At 40.7% G+C, this 16321-nt stretch overlaps 1 protein-coding gene across 1 annotated transcript in view; it reads right to left on the bottom strand.

Annotated features, from left to right (window-relative positions):
• KCMF1 (potassium channel modulatory factor 1) overlaps nt 1–16303 on the bottom strand; it is a 77106-nt gene extending 60803 nt beyond the window's left edge. Inside the window, exon 1 of the mRNA XM_019623790.1 lies at nt 16104–16303. Coding sequence (XP_019479335.1) covers nt 16104–16119 — 16 coding nt within the window. The 5' untranslated portion in view covers nt 16120–16303. The remainder of the gene's footprint in view (nt 1–16103) is intronic.
• Between the last annotated feature and the right edge of the window lie 18 nt (nt 16304–16321).

The following is a 16321-nucleotide window of genomic DNA, read 5'->3' as shown; positions in this document are numbered from 1 at the left end:
CCCAATGCTGTTCCCTCACCATTTCCCCAATAAAAAAATCTTAAAAAAAAAAACTTCCTGTTAACCTTTCATTACTCTATCTGGTTTCAACAACAGTGCCTGGCACAGCATTTATTGAGTGAATGAATTTCTCCAGCTTCTAGTATCTGCCAAACCCTGCACCAAGCGCTAGAGGTACCTTAGCTGTGGATCTCTTTCATTCCCTTCATGGCTGAATCTTTAGGTAGTACCCCCAACTTCCCATCTTTATTCAGGATTAAACACACTGCAATCTGGGCTGGAGCTCACTTCTTTCCAAGTACTCATTAAGTACTACAACCTTCCTCATCCCAACAGCCCCAGCCAATGAACACTTCCTGCCTTATCTTCTTGACCTTTCTGCAGCAAAACTGACCATAACCTCCTTCCGGCAAATCACCTTCTGAAGTTTTAATGCCAATACTCTCTCCAGGCTACTCCCATTCAGTCAGTATCCTGATCCTTAAATCTTAAATGTTAGTGTTCCCAAGAGCTTAATGATCAGTTTCCTCTTCTTCTCAATCTGTAGGTTCTAACCATCACTACTATAGATTTATCTTAGCCCAGACCCCTTCCTCCTGAATTCCAGACCCACATGTTCAATTGCCAGTGGACATCTCTACCCGGATGTCCCACAGGTACCTCAAACCCAATATGCTAAAAATGGAAGTGACTTCTCTTTTCTCTGCTTCCCACCTCCACCCTCAAAGCATGCTTCTCTGCCCCAGATATATGCATCTTGATGGCACCGCACAACCAATCAAGCCAAAAACCAGAGTTTTCCTAAACATTTCGTTCTTCCATAATCTCTATGCCTAATCAATCACCAAATATGTCTCCTATTTGCACCCACTACAGCAATTATCTTATCTTGTGATCACTTACCTGTCCTCCTCCTCTCTGCAAATCTATCCTTCAGAGCCTCTCTAGCATACAGAAAATCAGATTCCTGGAATAAAATGTCCTAAAAACTCACTCCCCATTGCCATATCATCTTGACAAGGTTTTTTCTCTGGTATTAGCCCCTCCCTTTCTGTTTCAGTAATGCCAAATTTCTCATGGTCTCCCCTCAAAGGACACCCTTTCTGTTCATGTCTCTCCATGGGATATCCTCCCCTCCACCATTCACTCGGCAACCCATCAACTGCCAGCTCAAAAGCATGACTTCTTTTGGGATGCCTTTATGAATTCATCCATGAAATTGAGACGCCTCCTATACCCTTTCAGTATGCCTTTAAGTATAAATTTATTATAGTTCTTAATACACTGTATTACAGTCACCCGTCTCATCTTAGAGGATTGGAAACCCCTTTGCTTTTTTGTCCCCAGTCTCCAACACAATGTCTCCACATACACAAGGAATTCAATACATATCTATACGAAATGAATGGATTAATGCAGGGGTCAGCAAACGATTGCCCACCGCCTGAAGACATTTTGAAGAGTAATATTTGGTGATGCCTGAAAATTATATGTAATTCAAATTTCAGTGTCCATAAGTAAAGATTCACTGGATCAGAGCCATGCTCATTTGTTTGTTTTGTCTTATGGCTGCTTTCATGCCACAATAGCAGAATGGAATAGTTGCAATTGAGACCATATGGCCCACAAAGCCATATTTGCTATCTAGCTCTGTACAGTAAAAATTTGCTGACCTCTGTAAGAAATACAAATTAATATGGGCTCTGGTTTCTGACAGAACTTGGTTCAAACCTTGGCTTTACCACTTATTATCTTTGTGACCTAGAACAAATACCTAAACTCCCTGAGACTCAATTCCCTAATTTGTAAAACGGGATAACATTTCTTGCTAAGTTGCTTTGAAATTTTATTAAGCCTTTTAAGTGAGGTCCCTGATGCAGGAACCAGTCTATGAAGTGCCTGGTACAGAGTATAGTTTAATGTTGAGAACCCAGCTCTATCACACACTGTGTGACCTTGGCCAAGGTACTTAACTTCTCAGTTCATCAATTCCCTCATCTATAAAACTGGGATAATAATGTGTATCTCAAAGGAGTGTTGTGAGAATTAAATGAGCTGGTACATGTGAAATCCTGAACACCATGCCTGTCAGATAATAAGCTCTCAATAAATATTACTATTAATATAGCATATGCTTGGTTAATATTAGTTTCTCCCCTCCCCATATCTTCATTTACTCTACCTTTCATCCCTATTCAAAGAGGCTTACATCTAAATGAGTAAGTCAATACCTGCATGACAAGTGTTATTACAGAAGATGGGTGGTCAGGAAAGGGTCTTTGTGGCTTCCAAGTACATCGCAATCATGGTTTTCCTCTTAGCAATCTGATGGGTGATCTCCCTTTTCTAGATGCTTTCTTCCTTAGAAATCTAGCCAATCCCAGGCTTCAGCGTAGGGGGCTAAAAATTGTTATCTCCAGCCAAGATATCTCTCTCCTGAGCCCCAGGAGAGTATTTCTCAACTCCATTCCTACCCTAATGGCCTACTATCAAGTAAATTCAAAATGTCAAAAGCTGAAAATTACTTTCCACTCCCCACCCCACCCCCATCTTCCCTGTTTACTAGAATAACCTGCTGTTCTTCCAGCACCTGGCTGGTTTGTCCTGAAATTATACTTTAGTCCTTGCTTTCCTGCAACAAGACCTTATTTCAAGTCATCTTCTTCCTTTTTGTTTCTACTGCCACTGGCTAATTCAGGGCCTTTTAACTTCAAGTTTATTTCACTAAAAAGCCTCTAACTGGTCTCCCTGCCACAGGCATTAATCTACCCTGCACAAAGTCCCACACTAATCTTCCTAAAACACACCACTTTTCATCACATTTCTCTGCTTAAAACTTGTGGTGCACTACTCTCTCTTCCATCCCATACTCTGTATGGAAAAAAGGAACAGATTGACTTTGGTGTGGCAATCAAAATCCTTCCCTATCTACCTTGCTCCATTCTTCCTTTCTAATCTTATCTCCCACATTAAAAATACCATCGCCTTACATTTACGCAGTGCTTTATCTAACTTAGAAAACATTCTTACATGTGCTGGCACTTCATCTCCACACAACGTTGGAAAAAAGCTAAACAGGCATTAGTATCCTTCTTTTACAAAACAGAAAACAGACTTCTAGCACTGAACTGAAAGTCAGAACAAAGGGTCCCTGTCCCATTCTCCCCTAGGAATCTTAGGTAAGCCAATCAATCTTTCTAACACCTCCCTCCACCACTTACATACAGGAGCCTTCTGTCCCATCCACCTCTCTCCAATACACCTCAGGTTTTCTTAGCTCTGCACTATATCTCCTACCATTCTCTCACTTGATAGACATCTTTATCCCCAACTCTTGTTATAAAAATACTTGAAGTATTTCTTCAAGTCTTGAGTTTCAATTTCACCCTTTTGGAAATGCCTTCTCTGACACCCAAAAATCATTCTATTCCACTTGCCAACACTATGGAACTTGTAATCAATTTGACACTTATTGCCCCAATGATACTACAGCTAGTTTATTCTATATACTTAGATCTTCCCATATCCCTCTCCAAGAGGAAATATAGACAGTACCTATCACAACACATACATAATTTAATTAGACCGCCTAGGCCAGTGTTTTTCAAATAAAAAGTCACAACCCATGAGTAGACTATGAAATCAATCTAGAAGGTCACAACTAGTATTTTTGTTTTTAATGAATGAAACATAATAGAAAATAGAATACATCTCTCATAGTAAAGATGAGTACTGTTTTGTAAAACTTATTTCATTACATATGTGTATAACTATGGATAATATCAAACACATTTTTTACTATGCGTTATTTTTTTTAAAGTTTAAAAGCCACTAATGTAAATGACCCAATTTCCAGGTTCCAGGGTTTTACATTCAAACCAGGGAGATATTTGCTCTCCACCAAACTGCACAGCCTCAAATAAACATCACCTAAATAGAATACAGATATGTACATGGGGGCTGAGGAAGACAAAGCTTAAAAGAGCGACGAGTGTTGGGGAAAGTTTGCAAAGAAATGTTTCTTAGAGATGTTGGAACATGCTGCAATACTAGGTATTCAGTTTCCCGTCTCTGCCATTTGTTCAGCCAAAAAGACCCTTCTATAAAAGAAGGGCTTCTAAAATATATGAGGTGTAATAAAAAACTATAGTGAATGTTTAAATTAAAAAATTTATTACAGTAAAAGACACACTGCAATTAATCCCCCTCAAAATACTCCCATCTTCAAACACACTTATCCCATCGTTCTTGCACTTTCTGAAGCGGTTTTGGTTCTGCAAGTCCTCTTTTGTGAGTATCTTTAGTTGCCCTGTCGTGGCTGCCTTGATGTCCCAAAACGATTCAAAATATTTACTTTTCACGATCATTTTGACTTTGGGGAAGAGCCAGAAGTCGCATGGTGCCAGATCGGGTGAATAAGGTGGATGAGGACACACCATGTTTTGACAGAAATCGCCATACCAGAAGCAACGTGTGGAGCGTTGTCATGATGGAGGGTGATTTATGGCACACTTTAAAAACACACCTTCTCTCAACCATAGCTCACACCTGACTGACTGCACCAAACAAGTTGAAACTTGTCACACACTGTTGCTAAGGTTCAACGTGCCACTTTCTGTATTGAAGATCCCTGCCTTTCTGTTGGAAGGCACAGCAGTAGCGGTCACCGTATTTTTTTTTATTACAACAGAAAGGCTTCATGTCACACATCACTTCTGGTTCAGCAATTTCTGTCAAATAGAAACATTACAGTGTGTCCTCATCCACCTTAGTCACCAGATCTGGCACCGTGTGATTTCTGGCTCTTCCCCAAAGTCAAAATGACCCTGAAAGGTAAATGTTTTGAATCGATTTACTGTAATAAATTTTACTGTAATAAATTTATTTAAACATTCACTGTATTGTTTGATCACACCTCGTATTTCTCAAAGAACTCACACTTAAACAGCCCTCACTGTAGCCTATAATACAAGGGATGCAGGACCTGGCCCCAGCTATGCCAACTTCATTTCCTACCTCTTTCCCCACTCTATCCCTTTCCACTCTATCCTCCACTGTTGTTCACTGCTGTTCCCTAAACGCTCCAAGTTTCAGGGCCTCTGCACTTGCTGTACCCTCAGCCATATCCTTCCTCCTTTAAATATCCTCTTTCAATGTCCCACCTTGAAAGGCTCCCCAACCACTGTATCTAAAGTAGGCCCCCACTCTCTATGCCCTTAACCTGCTGTATGTTTTTTTTATAACACTTTTGGCTTCCTAACACTCTCTTCCATATTTATTCTTTTATGGTTTATCCCAGGGATCCACAAACTTTTTCTATGAAGAGCAAGACAGAAAATATTTTCAGCTTTCTCACAACTACTCAATTCTGCCATTGTAGCACAAAAGCAGCTTAGACAATATGTAAATGAGCAGACATGGTTGTAGTGCAATAATACTTTATTTACAAAAAACATGGTTTGGCCCACCGACCATATACCCGTTAGAATGTGAATATCATAGGGACAGGAATCTTGTTTTGTTCACTATGGTATTCCTGCGGCCAGGACAGTGTCTGGCCCCAAGTACATTTTCAATAAATATGTGTCGACTAAGTAGACAGTACTAGTCTGGAATCGGAAGCTATACTCCTCTACTATCTCCTCAGGTGACAATAACATGGTGTTTAAAAAGAATGAGGCCAGGGCCGGCCAAGTGGTGCATTGGTTAAGAACTGTCTTGGGACGCCAGAGGGACCTGGTTCGGATTCCACATATGAGGGCCAGTGACACTGCCCTCTGCAGCTAATATGCTGAACAGCAGCTCGACCTGGGGCTGGGCTGCCGTGAGTCACCAGCGACGGCATAGGCTGCAGCCCCTGCTGCAGTGGGTTGCCATGGGCTACCGTGTGTAGCCAGCAGCCAGCGTGAGCGGCCAGCACCCAGGAAGAGCGCAATGCTGGTGCCAACTTGGGCCAGTGAAGCAACGTCCTCCACAACTAGACTGAAGAACAAAACAACAGCAAATTGTCTGTTCCCCTTCCCCGATTCCCCAGCGCTGTTCCCCTCCCCCAATTCCCCAATAAAATCTTTAAAAAAAAAGAATGAGGCCAAGGTCAGCAGCTCCATGTCCATTTGGCTTATCTCACCCCATGAAAAATGGCCCCACAATCACTGTTTGCCCGTCACCAGCAGTAACCATCTCACACATAAAATGCCTGTGCTCACAACCGGGACTTGGTAGGAGCTTGTTAAAACAGACTGCTGGGCTCCACTCCTAGAAGTACTGATTCAGTAGGTCTAGGGGAAGATCCAAGAATCTGTTTTTCCATCAAGTTCCCAAGTGATGCTGATAACGGTGGTCCTGAACCACACTTTGAGAACCACTGGACGAGAGCACCCAAACACTATGGTACTAGCATTTTTATACTATTAAAAACAAGGAGAGAGCGTGCCAAAAATTCCTGATGTGCCAGTGATCAGCTGCAGGGGGACTAAAAAGGAATACAACCATAAAACTGACTGCAGCCAAACTGTTGTTTCAGTCAAATAAGGGGAGAAAACACTCGGTCTTTAGTTTTTAACAGACTATCTTCCACACACTTTATGTTTCACTTGCAAATCTAGTTTTAACTAACTAAAACAATAAACCAAATAGGTCAAAGAGAGAAATTACCAGTGAGTGGCTAACCTTGATAAAGGGCTAAGTATTCACTCCATAATCAGTTTCCTTAAAATTAAGAAATAATCATAACCACCTGGTTTTCTATTGTTACATGCCAAGAGTCTTTTCTAGATGGATATTAGAGATCCAATTTCACTACAATGGAATACACCTACAATAAATTACCAAAATGATAAGTCTATCACACCACCAGACAGAACCCCCAGCTATCCTCTGAATTCACCATAATAAAACTTAAAACAATTTTTACAAGTTCTACATTTGTAAATGCAGACTTTAAAATAACCCCCAAACTCACATTAAAATCACCCACAAGCCATTACTCCTCTAATCTGAACAACCCATAAAGTGATTAGAATTTATATACATTTGTAGCTGTTTATAAAGTGGGTTTCTACTGTGATGGTTATATGTAGCTAATAATTTTAAGGTGATAAATAAGGTAAAATCTAGGTTTTTAGGAGAGAAACTCAAGCAGCAGAAATCCAGAATGGTAGTCTATGGACCATTAAGTTCATGACCATACTGCATCAAAATGTACCTACAAAAGATACAGTATATAATCAACGATGAATTAGCAGGTACCCCAATGCACGAGTCTAAAGATGATTTTCGGCTAAGATCAAGTGTTTTCGATGAAATGTTAGCATCTGAATGAAAATGTGTCAAGTACAAAATACACATTAAATTTTTACAACTTTGTAAGGGAAAAAGAATGTAAAAATATCTCAACAGGGGCCGGCCGAGTGGCTCAGTTGGTTAAGAGTTGGCTTAAGAGTGCGAGCTCTGAGCAACAGGGCCACTGGTTTGATTCCCACATGGGCCAGTGATGCTGCGCCCGAGCTGAACTGTCGCTGAGCTGCCAACAGGTGGCAGGATGGCTCAGCTGGTGTAACAACAAGATTGCCTGTTCAATGGTGGGCTACACCCACCTGCAACTAAGACTGAACTTGAGCTGAGCTCCCTGTTGCCCAGATGGCTCGGTGGATACAGCGTGCGCTCTTAACAACAAGGCTGCTGGGTTCAACTCCTGCATGGGATGGTGGCTACGCCCACCCACAACTATGACTATAACACAGCACCTTGAGCTTAAGAGACCACGAGCTGCCGATGGAAAGCCAGATGGCTACTGGTGCCCTCCACAAAGAAGACTGAAGAACAACTTGGCTGGTCCCCTCCCCCAATTCCCCAATAAAATCTTAAAAAATAAATAAATAAATAAATAAATATATATATATATATATATATCATCAAAGTTTATCTTGATTACATGTTAATGTTATTTTTGATATATTAATAGTTAAAGTATTAAACTATTAAAATTAATTGTACCTCCTTAGATTTGTTACTGTGGCTACCAGAAAATTAAAATTTCATGTGGCTTGCACTAGATTTCTATTGGACAGTGATGGTCTACTCTAATTCTGTAAGTAGATTTGCTATCTCTTCCTCCTTTGGGTGATTTCTAAAAAGTTTGTAAAAAATGATATAAAGCAATGAATGAATATGAAGATATGTAGTATGTCTGACATGGAGTGAAGATCCTTGCTCCTGGCCTAATGTAGAAACACCACGGGTCAAGTGCTCATCCACGGTCACTTGAAGTTCTAATCACCATTTTCCTAGGTAAGGGAAGATTAGTTCACCTCTGTAACCACTCTGTATATCCATATCTATAGCCGTACAAACACTGCAACTAACTGTATCAGAGTCCCTAGCAGTGTTCATAATGTTGAGCATTACATCTCTGCTTACAAAACCTACCTGGCTCTCAACACCGAACCACCCCTAGCCCCCAGCATGTATTTCATTCTTATAGAAAAGCGATACATCTGTAATAATTCCTGTAATCCCTACCTGTATACTTCAATGTCTTTAACTCCCTAATTTAGAAAGCTTCTCATGGCTTGTACCGCCTAACTTCTATAATCCTAGAGGATGACAAAGGAGAAGACTGATACTGGTTAAAAAAGAGTAACAGAAGGAAGGAGGGTCTAGTTACCTCAACAGTTGCTATATGACCATTAGAAATTTGCAAAAAAAACCCCAACTATACTGAACAGAAAAATTTAATTCCTTGAGCTCTTTTCTCTCCAAGCATCAAAAAGATACTTTAAAACTTATGAGAAACAGCCTATTTAAACATACATTAACATATGCAGATAGATGTGTTGAGACTTCCACAGTCTAAGTAAGGACAATACTGATACTGTTAAGGAAAGAAATGTACTGCTGGGCAGAATTAGAAGTAACTGTGAAACTTAAATGAAAATAAACTTTAAAAAAAAAGAGAGGGTTGCAAATATTGCCACAAGATTAAAATACTTACATGATCTAATTACCCTGTCATAAAATATAAACTTCAAGGACTAATTCCAGCACACTGGAAAGGAGCCATAGCCTGTGCAACAGGAAAGCATTTAATTCCCAAACATGTGTTTCAAACCCTCTGAATGTTATCAACCTGCAGGGTCAACAACTTGTGGCAAACTCTGGAGATGACTTTGAGAGGTCCTCAAGTAGGTAGTCCATAAATATTCACTGAATAAATGACTGAATGAACCAGAAAACTCACGCACATAGTGCAATTGATATGCAGAACTCATGGCCAGTTAATCTGAAACCAGAGCCAGAAGTATAACAAAACAGTACCCCGGATCTAGTCCCAGGCCACTCCCTGCCAGGAGCCAGCTCCCCTAAGTTATTTTTGTTCCTTGTAATTTATTCATCCCCTCTTACTTTTATGAAAGTTCCAAGCCTTCTTTCCCACAATTTATCTCCCTCTTAACCAGCTTTCCCAGATAAAAATAGGAGAGCATTTTCCAGTCTCACCATTTTTTAGACAAGTATTAACATCTCTAACCATCACCCGCAAACGTTCAGTGGACCTCCCAAAGGTCAGACACTATGCTAGATGGTAGCGTACAAAGGTTAAGTGTAACACTATACGAACCCCTCAGGTAGCTTGTGGGAGAAGCAGACAAGTAAACAATTATAGCAGAAAAAAATGCCTGGAGAGTAAATAAAGCAGGAGTGCCACTGGAGGGAACTTTAACTTTGCTGTGTGTGTGTGTGTGTGTGTGTGTGTGTGTGACAGTTTTAAACATGTCAAAACCAAAAAATAAATTAATAGTCGAATATACCTGTGACTGTTCTAAGTCAACTTGTTGAGTTAGCATTCTAAAGTGACTTCTAATGAAAATCCTTTTTCTTACCCTAGCAAAAGTTGAAGTTCATGACATTGGCACTGAGTGCTATGGAGAGGAAAAAACCCCACACAATTCAGTAGAAGATAATGTGCAAACCTAATTAGTTATGATGTCAAGAGGCTTCACCCTCTTACAGTTTGTCTTTCCTCGCTGAAAGTGACTGAACTGATCCCCTCTTGTGATTTCAGTTGGTTTTTTCCAGCAGCAATGCTAGATTTGCAGGGACCCATCCATACTTTCTTCCTGGCACCACTTGTGGCCACTGGCCAAAGTCTACTGGACTGCAGGTTGGGACTGTGGCCATGGATGAGATAAAATGACCAGGTACCTGAACTGGATGGACCCGCACTCTGCTTTGTTACTATTCAAAAAGAAAACTGAAAACACAAATAACAAACACTGTGCAAGGGCAGTGAGAGAGAGGTACCCTGGAAGGTGCTTCACAAGGCAATTCATCTCTTGCTAGTTTCACAGGACACTGAGTATTCACCTCCTGGTACCTAGCTCTTAGGATGTTTCATGAGGCATGAGTGTTTTGGACTCCCTGTGGCTACAGACCATTTCCAAGTTTCATGTCCACCTTGCCTAACTTTTCTCTGCCAACACACTCCTGGCCTCTTGTCCTTACCAGCCCAAGAACACCCTCTTTTCTTCACTAGTTCCTTCCTTACTATGGATCTAGGTCAGGGGTCGGCAAGCTTTTGAGACGGAAGAGCCAATCCTGTCCCTCACAACAATTTAAAACTTATTCGAGAGCCATAAATACATTTTTACAAATAAGGAAAATTTAAAGTCATATTATAACAAGTAATAGTATTAATTATATCTATTAAAATAAGAAAAAGTCACACAAAAATTTACTCACATGTATGTACCCAAAAAGCCGCATGTGGCTCGCAAGCCGCAGTTTGCCGACCCCTGATCTAGGTAATATGTTCCCATAGGAAACTATCTGCCTCATCCCTTTATCTTCAACATGAATCAGGACATGGCTAATATTTAAAAACTACCACATTTAAAAAATGCCCTGATCTGTATACCTCTTAGGAACTCTCCTCAATTTTAATGAATAACTTCAGTGAGTGAAAGAAACTGTACCTTATCATTTTAAGGAAATGAAAAACATCATGGCTCCTAGCACAACATTGAAATTAATCATTTATAAACAAAGATTTTTAATTATGAACAGCATTCTAGTTTTAACTTTTATGAATATGAAGTGCAGGAAAAGTTTCATTTGAGTCCATATTCATGAAAGTTGCCCGAAAGCAATATTTAAAATGTAATAAAAAACATCTATTTCTAGGATAATCCAATGATGCCTTAACCATCATTAAAACAACTTTAGAACCTCCAGTTAAACAAACAACAAGTCTCGGCAAATGTATATAGATGTTATAAAGCTGATGCTTTGAAAATTAAATTACGACTAAGTACAAGGATTTATTTTTTAAAACACTGGAAGCCTAATATGAAGGGATTTGTTTGGTCATTTCACATCAGAAGTTTCGTAAGTTTCTACTGTGAAAAAGTTTTCAACCTTTAAACAATATTGCTGCTAATACATTTTAAGATTCTAAAACTAAAAGGAATTTCTTCCAAATTAAATCTCCAATTTAAAAAAGAAAAATTATATTTTATTAATTTTAACTTAAATACGAATGTCAAAATATGGGAAAAATAGGCTTCAAAATCAACTTTATATGAAATCATGAAATCAAAGACCCCAGAAATTAAAATATTTACATTCTCATCTTTCTTTTATTGAAAGTCAAGATAAATGTAATTCATGATTTATTGAAATTGAAAAATCTAAGAATGTCATAATCTTTTAATAGATCACAGCTAAAGTAAAATAAGTTGTCTGACATGATGGTAAAGATCTTTTCAGTGGGAGTTCATTTACTTTGCTACAGGAAAGTAAAAGTCACATTAAAATCACATATTAATTACCTATCCTGTCTTTGCAATCCCCAAGTCCTGAAAACAAAATTATTGCAATTCACTCTGAGATTATCTGTATGTGTGTTTTTAATGTCAGATAGCATTTTCAGAAGAGAGAAAATTTAAATCTACTAACAAGAGCGGTACAATTTCAAAAAATGGTACAACTTTCAAAAACTAGATTAATGACCTGCCTACTCTTGTACATTACATTTTGAAAATAAACAGTATCAGGTGCTTCTGAGAATAACAGAATGTGATCATGTATCCATTCATTCACCATCATTTTTACATATGAAAAGCTTCTAACACCTAAGAGAACTATAAATCAGGTAAAAAATAAGCATTCTATTTTAAATCTCAAATAATTATATCCAAAATCAAGAGTAGCCCACAAAATGTTAAGAAGACACTCAAGTGCGCGTTCACGCGCACTAACCACACGGGGCTCATTCTCAGCGCAGCTGTATAAAAAATAAAAAAAAAATAAAAAAAAAAAGAAGACATAAAAAAAAAAGCATTAGAAATCACAATAGAATCCCTCTCTGAACTTGGGCAAATTTAGTAACAAAAAGTTGGTAATTATTTTGTCATCAATTTGTTTGTCCCTTCCTCATTGTGCTGTAAAAGCTGTACTTAAGGTGAGGAGCTGTTGTCTCATTTATTCATCATCACATTCCTTCCAACTAGCAGAATGCCTAATACATTGTAGCAACTGAAAAAAGGTTGAATGATTTAAGGCAATAAATGTATTCCTAATTCCAGGTAATCAATTAGGTTCCAACTCATACAAGAATATTCATAACTTCATTTTAGCTAATAAATAAGCACTGGGTAATATGTTTTATTAAAATTTGCAAAGCTATTAAATGGGTTTTGAGCTGTGAATAACATATTTTAAAAGTATTTAAAGTATACAGTGAAACATTAAAAAAAATACTCTTACAAATAAAATAGAAAATAACTGTTTTCTATGTATAACATGGAACTAGATGGTGTTAGTATGGTGAACATAAAGTGATTAGGCACTAATGTAAAATGTTAACATGACAACATTACAAAGTGAACTAAAAGAGACCCTGGAATTCCGGCTAGGAGAGCCATAATAGGCAAGCAGGAGACTTAATGTAGAGTACTGCCATCCCCACTCAGACAGGGTCTGGAAAGGTGAGGAGCCTGTTTCCCATCCCTTGGGAACAACTATTGTACTTGTCTCCCAATCTACAATACATGGTGCTGCTGGAAGCTGAGGTACAGAACTGGTTTAATCCATGGATTTATTCCCCATTACTCCAAGGAAATGAAGGAATACCACACAGAGCGGGCCCTTTCTGGACTCGTAACAATTCCAGTTCTATCAACTCTCTAAAGCTCTAGTGTACAGCAAAAGTAGGCAAATTATAGCCCTGGGCCATACTGGGGCCAGATTCAGCCACCTTCTAAGATTGTGGGGTCTGCAAGATAAGAATGGTTTTTACATTTTTAAATGGTAAAGCTAAGAATCATATTTCATGACACATGAAAATTATATGAAATTCCAATGTTAGTGTCTATAAACAAAGTTTTAATTGGAACGCAGTCATGCTCATTCATTTACATGTTGTCTATAGCTGCTTTTACACTACAATGACAGAGCAAACCTCATAGCTCACCAAGCCTACAATATTTACTACCTGGCCCTTTACAAAAAAAGTATGCTGACTTCAGAGCTAAAGCACTTCTCTATGGTCCTGATTGCATCTCCTTTCTCAGAAGTGCAGTCCACTGCTTCACAAAGTAGAGACTCTAAGCTTGACAGATGTCCATCTTGGAGCTGTGTGTTGTCCAAAGGTATATCATTACATATACATTATTTGGTACAACTCACTAGGGTGGGCAAAAAGACAAAGTAACAAGTTACATGCATACAGAAGGCACTGAAAAGGAAGCACAATGTAAGTACATTGTAGGCAGCACAGTTCAGATCTTTTACTAGACGACTACATCCAGTTCTGGGACACATTACTGAAGAGAAACAAGAACTACAGAGAATTTGAAGGTGGATACATGATTAAAAGAGCTCAAAAATCATACTACTAAAGAAACACTTAAAATAAATGGGATTAGTTGGCCCAAAGAAGAGAAAGGTGAGAAAAGAACTAGAATAGTGAGGATGTCAAACTCTACAATTGTTGATAGGTTAAATTCCTACTCATGAAAATAATGGCAGCCTGAACTATTCCACAAAACATGTATATAATGAATGAACCGTGACTTTCAAAGAGACTGCCATTTCTGACTTAGGCCATAATCTAGACCCTTAAAACATAATCACTTGTCAAATATTGTGGTAAAGTCTTCAACTGATGTATTATAGGAACGTTCCTTTTTCAGAAATATCTGGCCTTATGTAAGTTACCAGAAAAGGTGTGCTATTAATGTCCTAAGGTTCAGTAATATCTAAGTAACTAAAATGTAATGTTAAGTTTCAAAACCACATGTCTTTCCACAGGATCAAGCAGGGTGAAATGGGCTTAAATTACATAATTTGTTACATTCAAGAATACTGGCACTGTAGCATTTTAATTATTCTAAAAGATTACTGAGGGTAAAGGAATCTTCCTAGGATACCATTCAATTAGAAAACTTAGTCTGGAACTATCTGGATGTTTCCTTGAAGCAAGGAGAATGGGTCTCAAACACCCTTCTTCCATTGCTGATTCTGTAATTTTAACTCTCCCAGTTCTTATGGGGGCCTGCAGCCATTGTTCACATTCATTTTGTCCTGAAGGTGGTCAACGTACCCAATCTACAATCTAAGATAAACTTTAATATTCCAAATTAAAATTTGATTATAATTTTAATTACAATTTCTCTTAAATTACAGAGATAGGAAATATATTTCCATTGAGTAGAAAAAGTGGGAAAATGGGCATTTTTTTCAAAATATTTCTAAGCCTAAATACCTTATTTCAAAATGTCCACACTTGTACACAGCAAGAAAATACATTATATTTACTATTCATTTTGTGACTTTTAAGATACACAATCCTTGAACACAAAATAGTTCAAATCTCAACACTGCAATTAGTAATGCAAATTCTGAAATCTGCTCTAAATGTAATTTTAATCAATCTGAGTTTTTCAACCTCGAAATTCTAAGGCCTGTTACTTCCCTAAGAATATCCTTCCAACGGTGTGAAGCACACACTTAGCTGACTCACTAAACTTTCTTCACTCCTACATCAGCTACACAGGATTTTAAAATCAAGAGTACACAATACTTTCAAGCCACTTCTACAATCTTGCATTAACCTTACCAGGATAAAGTTTTCGCCAAGTCTCTTAATACTTTTTAAAGACCTGTGGTAGTGAAACAAAGAAAACACAACCCCCTCCCCCTTTTCTAAACCATATGGCAGTGAACTGAAGTTAACTTATTTTTTACCAGCTAGCTCAACGCCTATACATCGGCCCCTAAACATTTTTCTCTTTGTGCCTTGGGACTGGGCTAGAGCTGTCTGCTTATGTGCAACTGTACCCGAATCATGTTTTTAAATCACAAAACCTAGCCCTAACCATTAACAGACCTCACCATGGTCATTTACCAAAACCTGGTTTACGTAGCTGGTGCACGCTAAACCACGGGCCAGCGGGGAGCGACTTCGCTCGGACCAGGTGACGGGAGCAGGGAGTTTGCTCGCTGCGGCCGGGCCGGATCCGCCCTGGGAACTTGGTTACCCGAGTCCAGGGACGCGCCGAGGCCTAGCCGCGAGGCCGGGCGACGAGGGCTTCCCGTTCCCCGGCCGCAGAGACTCCCGCCCGCCCCGCGGTCACCCTCAAGCAGGGACACTCGCCGTCGTCTCCCCGCGACCAGACGCGCCCGCCGGGTCCCAGGCCGGCTCCTCGGTCTCCTGCCGCCGCCTGCGGCCCCGCTCGGCGGCAGCGCCGGGCCCTTCCGGGGAGGCGGGAGCACTAGGCCTTGCCGGGGCCCGCGGCTCCCGGGGAGGCCGGGAGGGCCACGGCATCCGGTATCAGTCCCCCGCCCCATGACAGTGCAAACCCTCCGGCCGGCCCGGCCGCCCCGCCTCCGGCACCAGGCCCAGCTCAGGGCCGCGGCCGTGGCGGCTGCAGCGGCGGCGCCACGGCTCTCTGCCGTCTCTCGCTCGCTCTCGGGCCCGACGCTTCGGGCCCAACTCGGGCCCAGCCGAAGTCTCCGCCGCCTCCCAGCCGCCCTCCGTGGAGCCTGGCCCGGGCGGGGTAGGCCGAGGCCCGGGTGGTGGCGGTGGGGGCGGGGGCTGCTCTCACCTTCATGTCGGGACATCCTAGTTCAGACGGTGGCGGCGCGGCCCCTCCCGGGCTCCGGTTGCAGTGTCCCCCGCGGGGTCCCGGCGCTACCCGCGCCGGCCGGCCGACTCCCACTCGACTCCCGGGCTCGGCCGCGGGGGCGGGGTGGGCAGGGGAGCGCTCCCGCGGCGGCGGCGGGGAGGCGGCGCGGGGCGGGAATGGGGCCGGGCCTGGCCGGG

Source organism: Hipposideros armiger, unplaced genomic scaffold, assembly GCF_001890085.2.
Source record: "Hipposideros armiger isolate ML-2016 unplaced genomic scaffold, ASM189008v1 scaffold_561, whole genome shotgun sequence".
Lineage (NCBI taxonomy): Eukaryota > Metazoa > Chordata > Mammalia > Chiroptera > Hipposideridae > Hipposideros > Hipposideros armiger.
Note: the sequence above shows the minus strand (reverse complement) of the source record. Positions and strands in the feature narration are given on the sequence as shown.